Below are 9,301 nucleotides of genomic sequence, written 5' to 3'. Positions count from 1 at the left end.
ATTGTCCGACACCACGTTGAGCACAGGTATGTGTCGTTTATTGCAATAAAATATATATATATATAATAAGTGTGTTATTAATGCCAGTTCACCCCCGGCTTCAATAACTGACTGACTGACTGTTTGATGTACCGGAGCTCTCTAACTGTGTGTGTGTGTGTGTGTGTGCCAAAAAAACCTACCTGTGCTTTAGAGGCAACCAGAGCTTGAGAAAATGGGATGTCGTTTTTTTTGTTAATAGTTTAGTAGTAAAATACTAGTTAATCATACATACACACACATATATATACACAATGTCTATACACATACATACATATACATACACACATACATACATACAAACACATACATACATATCATGTAGTCATACACTTATAGTTGTGTTGTTGTTGTTAAGTGAAAGGGATATACAGGTTGTTGTTGTTATGTTAGATCAGACCCATAGCCAAGGCTGACAACAACTATACAGTACTCCCTTTCCTTTAAGTTTTATTATTATTTTTAATACACTAATTACTTTTAGTATTTAAAACACTATTATTAAAATTATTATTATTAGCATTTTTTTCCATATAATAATTATTTTTTCTTATAACAAAAAAAATACTAACAAATTATTAAGAAACTTATTAAATTATTATTATTATTATCTACTATTAATAGTAAACTAAAAAATTAAAATTGCTTACCTAATATCATAGATATTATTATTATTATTAAGTCATACATTGTGTGTGTGTGTGTGTGTGTGTGTGTGTTAATTAAAAGTAATGTCAAAAACACATTGATGATTGATGATTAATTTATTTAGGTAATAATTTTTTTTGTTCAACTAATTATTGATTATCTTGGTACATTAATTGGTTAAATAAATTTTTTAAATATAATTATTTATTATATAAACTTTATATTATATTATATTATAAAGTATATATATATAATAATTTTTTGTTTTGCTTATAATACATTACTTATAATTATTATTATTATATATATACATTATATATTATCATTTATTTGTAATCACATCTATTTTGTATGATTGGTAAAACTAAAAATATATTTTTATTAAAACTAAAATAAACAAAACTTTATTGTATGACTACCCTAAAGGTGTGTAACATTTTTATGTGTACTTTTGAAAAAAAATTAAAATTAAATTAATGTATATATGATTAGTCAGTGACTCTCAATTAGTCATTTACTGTATATATAATAAATATATATACAGTACAGTATATATATAATACATAAGATTTTTTATGATATAAGTGATGTTAGTTTTTTTTTTGGTAGTAATTTAGTAGTAATAAAGTAATGGAAATATTTTTGTTTTTGTTTTTTTATGTGTGCCATACAGTAAATTGTAATTAAAAAAAATAAAATTTAGTTTTAAATATCTATTATTTTTTTTAGATTAAAATTAGTCACTAAATGACTAAAACATTTTTTAATCATTCATAGTATAAAACATTTTTTTTAAATACAAAATATAGTCAATAATTAACATTAAATTCAATTTTCAAAATAAATTATGGTATAATACAGTATTAAAAAAAATATTAATATTTATTTTGACAATTTAAATAAACTTTTAAACAATTATGAATATACTTTACTTATTTATTACTACAGTTTATACAGTATATACAATTTTATCTATAATAATATTTAATTAATAAACACATATATCATATTAATTAATGAAAAAACTAGATTAAAATATATAAACTAATATTAATATATTATTATAATAATAATAGTAATAATAATATGAAAAGTGCTAATAAATCACTAAATATCATAAATTATTAATTTGCTAATAAGGTTACATACATATAATTTTTGTGTGACTATTTACAAATTAAAATTAGCCTAGACATTAAATTATAAAATAGTTTTAATTACATTAATATTTATGTTAAAAACAAAATTAAAAATTTAGCATTTTATTATTATTTTTTTGTACATAAATTGTACTAATAAATTAATAATATATATATATATAAATTATAATATTTAACAACAAAATTTTATAAATAAATATTATAATATATTGTTTGTTTAAATAAATTATACAGGTTAAAATATTATTGTATTTTAGTTACTATACAAAATTTAATTTGTAATAAATAATTATAATAAACAAAAAAAATTTAAAAATCAAGTTTGCATATTACGTGAGCTTATTAAATACAATTCAACAAAAAAGTTAAATAAATAAAAATAAAATTAATATCAATATTATCTCAATTTTCTTTGTTTTTATTTATAAACTTATATAATAATAATAATAATAATAATAATAAATCATTAATTTATAGTTGTTTTAATTATTTTTTATTTTTTTCCGATACACTTAAAAATTGTTCAAAAAGTTAATCAATTTAAATAATAAATTCAAATACAATAATACTTAATAATATTGATGTAAAACTTTTTTTTAAATAAACAAAATAAAATTATAAATATAAAAAATTTTAGAAAATTTACCTAAATATTTGCGGTCACTAATTAACATATATTTATTTTAATATAAAATAATTTAAATAAAGCATAAATAATTGAATTTGAAAAAAATATTAAGTTAAGTACAAATAGTAAAAATCAAACAAATAATTATACATAAATAATTTTTTTTAATTTTATTTATTAAAATGTTTGCTAATAATAAAATTTATATATATAAACTGTATTGAATATATTTTGCAATCAAATAAAAGTCATTTATATTACTGTATATATACTGTATATACAGTAAAATAGTAACTTATAATAAAAAATAGCAAAAAAATAAATAAATAAGATATAAATAAAATGTTAACTAAAATGACCGCATTTTATGTATTATTTATTGACTAGTTTATTGAGCAATTGATAAAAATATATAATTATATATATATATATATGATATTTTACATAATTAATTATAAATTTATTAGTATATATGCACTTGCACAAAAAATAAAATAATTAAATATATACAGTATATATATACTAAATTATATATAATTTTTTATTTAAATATAATATCTAAACACTAGTTTATCATTTTATTTGTGTCATTATTTTATTTGTTTTTGTTTTAATATTATTAATTGTAATATTTTACTTATAAATGATTATTATATACAGTATATTGTATGGTTAATTATGTATAATTAATAATTAGCGCACAATATATATATATATGATATAATATATAAAAATTATTATTATTATTTAATATTACATAAGATTTTCACAATTATTATTATTATCCTATTATATATTGTCTTTATTTAATCATACATATTAGTAGTTTACTATTTTTTTAATTATTAAAAATACAATATTATTTTTTTGATATAATTTGTTTATATAAATTATATAATATAACACACACACACACACACACAAAACAAACATAAATTAACAAAATTTTTAATTGCTATTAAATATATGATATATTTTTAAAAAAATAATTTAAAAAAACATTTTATCATTTTGTATAGTAATTCATTATACCTAACAAACAAATAAATATCATTAAACTAAAATTTATATATAAATTATTAATTACAACCTAAACAACAACAAAAATAAATAAATATTCAACTAATTATTAGTTAAAACTTAGTTTATTTTTTTCTGGTTAAATATTTTTAATTTAAAATAAAAAAAAAACAAATTTTCTTATTAATAGAAAACTTTATTATTATTTTTTTATGGCAAATAAAACAACAACAAAAAACAATTGATTCAAAATAATGATTATATAGTCACAATTATTGATGTCAATTAATATAATAACTAATATATTACATGAATAATTGTTTCTTAATATATGACTCCAATTGGGACAGGGACAGGGATCCCGAATCGGGGAACAGTAGGCTACAAGCATTTAGACACATACTAGTCCAGGGGCCGGTACACATTTGTGTACATAAATCGCGTGATACTTGATCTATAAAGTTATATAATATACACACAAACAAAAAAATAATTAATTTAGTATCAAAATAATAATAATCACTTACTATCTCTTTGAAGATAATTGGCGACAATGTTGTTGTTTTTGTTGCCGACATTACTGTCCATTTTGACGACTACTGGTGCAGCCGTTGCCGATTGAAGCCATAGTATGGATAAAATTGTTAATATAATTGACTGCCATAGATATAGTTGTTTAATCATTTTAATTTTATTTTTTTAAATTAATAATTTATCAAAAAGTTTTTTAGTATCAGTATATAACTACTGTATTATAATAATGATTAAAAATTTAAAGTTTTTTTTTATTATCAATAACTTATTATTAATATTAATAGCTAATGTTTAATGTATTTATACTATTTTTTCACAACTATTAAATTAGGTCTACAATGATTATGGTAATTTTATTTACTTTATTTTTTTTTTGAAATATTTACATAGATAATTTTTTTCAAAAATATTTAACATACCTTGACACAAAAATATTTTTAGCTTATTTTTGATATATAATTATTGTTATTTATTTATTTCTATATACTCTATATATAGATTAAAATTTTAAAATAATAAATAAATTATTTAGTAAAAGTAATAATAAATATGTGTATATTTTATGTGTTGTTTTTTACATTATAAATATGTCAAGTTTTTTAGATGATGATGATGATTTTTATATTTTACTATTTTTTATTAATTTTCAACTAATAATAACAAAAACATTAACTATTATTGTTTATAAACTTTATTTATTTAAGTATAAATAATATTAATTTAAAGTTTAGTCAAACATTATAATTAAGGCTATAATAACTTTTAATTAGTAAACTATATATAAAAATTATTAGAAAAATAAATAAATAATTATTTTTTTAAAAATTAGTTATATTAGAAAACAAAAATTTTTATATTTAATATTGTTTTGTTTTATGAAATTAATAATAAAATATATATATATTTATTTTAAATATTTATATTTAATTACTAATAATAATAATAATTATCATTATTATTGTTTTGAAATACTACTACTATTTTTATTATTATTATTGTTTTTATTATTACTATTATTGGATAGCGATTTCTGTGTAACTGCCGATACCTGCGATACCTTAATCTCCCAATTGGTGTCCGATTTGCCGATTTTGTCCCTAATATCTGGCGACAATCCTTCGGCTGATTGCTATAGTATAGAGAGAAAAAAAATTATTTTTTTAGCAAAAATAAAGTTATAATTTTTGTTGTAGTTTTTAATTAAACAAAAATTACTTTTTTGCATAAATAATCTCTAAAATAGATAACCAATACAACGATTACAATAATAATGATCAGCAATACTATGATTGAAAACAGTATATAAATCCATGTATTATCGGTACTGTTATCTCCATTATCGTTGGTTATACCCGACTGTTCATCATTAGTCGACGGTACTGTCGGCCAGTTAGCCGACCAAATATTTTTACATTCAATGGCATACTTTTGTAGACTACTTCGCATTTTACACTATTGTATTCAATTAGAAAAAAAAAATCATTTTTTATGAAAACTTATTAATCGTTTTTTTATATTAATAAAAAAACTAAAATTTTTATTACCATTTCGGACAACGGCTTAGCCAACGGTTGCCAACAATAGTATGGCTTAGAGTTTACATTGAAAAACATAAGAAACCCTTTCCTCTCTATCCGCCACTGCCGCCGCCGCCGCCGACTACTACTGTAATCGTTGTCCATGTAGTCAACAATACCGTCGATCAGCGACCAGAGATCGGGATCTATATCCTTAATAAAGTCGGGCATTTGGCAGCCATTACATTGGTTGTCGATTTTTTCCGACAATGGCTTATAGTATTTGATATCATTGTTGTTGTTGTTGTGGTGGCGGTGTTTGTCTACAATATAGACGTAATCAGTGCGATGTCCGGGAACGGGACCAAACACTAGGACACTGTCGGCCGGGTATTGTATTTTCGACTTAAACTGTGTTTGATCGGCACTCTTGCAAGTGGTCTCTATTGTCTTATTATTTATATCCTATAGATATATAAGGGTTGTGAGAGGGTGTTAGTAGGTGTTAGAGATTAATACTATTATTATTGATATCCATACACCACACTACCCCTCCCTAGACTTACCACATAAACTGTTGTACAATCGTATGAATTATAAGATTTGGTACCGTTTTGGTCGACAACAATTTCTTTGGGACCAAATCTTTTGATAATATCTGAACCGTACGACCGACTTATCGTATTGTCCAACAATCTTATAGTAGGTCTATCATAACTACCAATGTTTAGTTCATTAAACTTGATGTCAAACTGCCAACTGCTACCCGATTTGTACATCAGATACCTATCTTTGTAGCGATTGGCGTGTGATTTGTCGATTAGCCACTGATGATGAACACCGATACCAGTGAATCGGCCGCCGGGTGCCAACTGGTCGCACACTGGTGTCTGTCTTGTTGTTGTTATCCCCCGACACCAGTGTATCAACAAATATATTATTGATGATAATATGGTTGTATATAATGAAATCATTTTTTTACAGTAAAAAAAAATTCTCTCTTTTATCTAAAGTAATAGCAAATTATTATTTAAACAATTTTTTTTTTAAATAAAACATATTTATTGTTATAATTCACGCGATGTTATAATTAATGTAATAATAGTAATAGTAATAATAGTTTTTTACTGATATAACTAAATTTAATAGTTTTATTGTTTTACATTTAATGAACAACAAACATAATTACTAACTCTAACCTCCCGTTCCTAACCTTTCACACACACACACACACACACACACACACACACACACACACACACACACACACACACACACACACACACACACACACACACACTACTACTCCATAACCCTCCCCACACACCCACACTAGCCTAACATAAAAAATAAAGCCTAACATAAAATAGTATTGCATTTGTTATTATTATAAACTTAAAGGTTATAATATAACAGCGCGCGTGAAACTACAACAATCAATAGTTTAGACATAATATATATATTTAAAGTTAAATGAAATTATTGATATTTTTAATTAATTAACAAATTATTTATTTATTTTATAACAAAAAATTTCTAGTCGCGTAAATTATTTAAAATTTAATTTATTTCACTTTAATTGTATTCAACATTTAACTGAAAATTTAACTCTAATTTAACGGTTATTTGTTGAGTAAATTTCTATTAAATTATTCATTGAGTTATTACAAAGTTTTATAAAAAAAAAATTCTGCCAATACCTGAGTTTTAGTGATAGATATCTAAAGATATTATTTATAATAACAACAACAAAGATATTTGATTAAATCCAATGATTTCATTGAATATTTCGTTGTTATTATTGTTTGCTGTAATTGTTTTGTCGTCCATTCATTGGTCACAACAGCAGTCGGTGTGCGAAATATTGGCACCAAATGGTCGGTTTGAAGGCATCCGAGTCTATCACGAATGGGATGTCGTCTATAGTTTTGCCCAAAACTATACCGAAGTCTATAAAATGTACAACAATTTCGGACAACAATTTCAATTTGATGTGTCGTTTCCCAACACTGAGCCGGCAGTCAATAGTGACAGTACTGATGAACCACTGGTGATAGTATCTGACAACAGTGTGGTTACAAACTTTAGTACAGATATTGTGGCCAAATTGGCCATCAAGACTATAGTAACCGAAAGTAGCGATGATATTGAAATATATCCTCAGTATATAAATTATCGTTGTATATCATGTAATGCCTTTAACGGATCAATTGTATGTATAAAATACAGTTTAGTAGTAATAGTAATATTTAATGCAATTTAAAATAAACAACAAAAAAAATGCTTTTATTAGACCAATGGATTAGCTGTCGATAAAACAGTTGTTAAATGTCTGGAAAGGATGATTGGATCGGATATAACAACCAAAACTGAATACAATTTGCAATACAAACTCAACGATTCAATTGTATTCAGTCCCGTAGCCAATAGTTTAGGGCCGTATGTAATAGCTATGGATAGACAACGCAAAGGTGTCGGAAAATTCATATATTTGTTGGCAAATGAAACGCTAGATTCCGATAAATGCAAAGAACAAAATTACTGTTGGTATCCAAACTTTATCGACGATTTACCGGACGATCTCTGGCCACTTGTCGACGGTATTGTCGACTATGGCTATCTCGTCTACAATAAGCTAAACAGCAACAGATCCGGTCATATATTGTTTTTTAATATCGACGGAAAACCATACTATTGTTCGACACCATTGAACCAAACGCTGTCACCGAAAGTAATAACTGTTTTTATTATTAGTTTTTATTTTGTATTTCATATTTGTTTGTTTTCTTCATTAATCGTATTATTATTTTTTTAGTGCAAATCCAAAGACAGTCTCAAACCGTATGCCATTAACTGTCAAAACATTTGGACCCAAACAACAACACAAACCCATTCAACCCTAAGCCCGACAACTGACTCGACCAACAAAAACGATTTTATTCCTTACATTATGGCAGCGATTGTCATAATTATTGTCGTCCTCATAGTTATCGTTATTTGTCTAATAATTTGTTACTTAAAAAAACCAACTGAAGACAAAAATGTAGAGAAAATTGTTTTTTGTTTTGTTTATTTAAAAAAGTTTATTATATATATATATATTTGTAAAACAAAATAAAAATTGTTTATATTATATATATAGACATTAAAACCTGAGAGCAATGGGAACTCCATGGCGAGCATCCGATCTCTGGACAGACATCAATCAAAACAACCGGAGATCGAGAGGTCAAAGTTGGCCTAAATATTTGGGGACACTATTTGGTTGGTTGACTATCAAAATGAAATGCCAAACAAAAACTTGTGTTTATTTTATTTTATTATTTTATTTTTAGTTTAAATTTATTGCATAAAACTATTTATTTGTAATTTTTATTTATAATTTTTTTTTGAAACTAAATTCTAGACTAAACTATATTTTTCTATATTTTAGACATAATATATATATATTTAAAGTTAAATGAAATTATTGATATTTTTAATTAATTAACAAATTATAAATTTATTTTATAAAAAAAAATTTCTAGTCGCGTAAATTATTTAAAATTTAATTTATTTCACTTTAATTGTATTCAACATTTAACTGAAAATTTAACTCTAATTTAACGGTTATTTGTTGAGTAAATTTCTATTGAATTATTCATTGAGTTATTACAAGAAGTTTTACACTTTTTTTTCTGCCAATACCTGTGTTTTAGTGATAGATATCTAAAGTTATTATTTATAATAACAACAACAAAAATATTTGATTAAAT

The 9,301-nt window shown here is 23.3% G+C and overlaps 2 protein-coding genes across 2 annotated transcripts; one reads left to right on the top strand and one right to left on the bottom strand.

Annotated features, from left to right (window-relative positions):
* Positions 1-3,800: 3,800 nt before the first annotated feature.
* On the bottom strand, positions 3,801-6,565 carry LOC128956495 (uncharacterized). Its single transcript, XM_054302213.1, has 5 exons — positions 6,113-6,565; positions 5,574-6,011; positions 5,245-5,481; positions 5,041-5,158; positions 3,801-3,949 (listed from the first exon to the last, which is right to left on the bottom strand). Exons 1-5 carry the CDS (start codon positions 6,518-6,520, stop codon positions 3,801-3,803), a joined length of 1,350 nt encoding a protein of 449 aa, XP_054158188.1. The 5' UTR covers positions 6,521-6,565.
* A 765-nt stretch (positions 6,566-7,330) lies between these two features.
* LOC128956526 (uncharacterized) lies at positions 7,331-8,795 on the top strand. Its single transcript, XM_054302244.1, has 4 exons — positions 7,331-7,758; positions 7,840-8,277; positions 8,362-8,589; positions 8,689-8,795. Exons 1-4 carry the CDS (start codon positions 7,504-7,506, stop codon positions 8,788-8,790), a joined length of 1,023 nt encoding a protein of 340 aa, XP_054158219.1. The 5' UTR covers positions 7,331-7,503; the 3' UTR covers positions 8,791-8,795.
* Positions 8,796-9,301: the final 506 nt, after the last annotated feature.

This window comes from Oppia nitens, unplaced genomic scaffold (assembly GCF_028296485.1).
Source record: "Oppia nitens isolate AA-2021 unplaced genomic scaffold, nextdenovo-longstitch-racon4-pilon3 scaffold30_pilon_pilon_pilon, whole genome shotgun sequence".
Lineage (NCBI taxonomy): Eukaryota > Metazoa > Arthropoda > Arachnida > Sarcoptiformes > Oppiidae > Oppia > Oppia nitens.
Note: the sequence above shows the minus strand (reverse complement) of the source record. Positions and strands in the feature narration are given on the sequence as shown.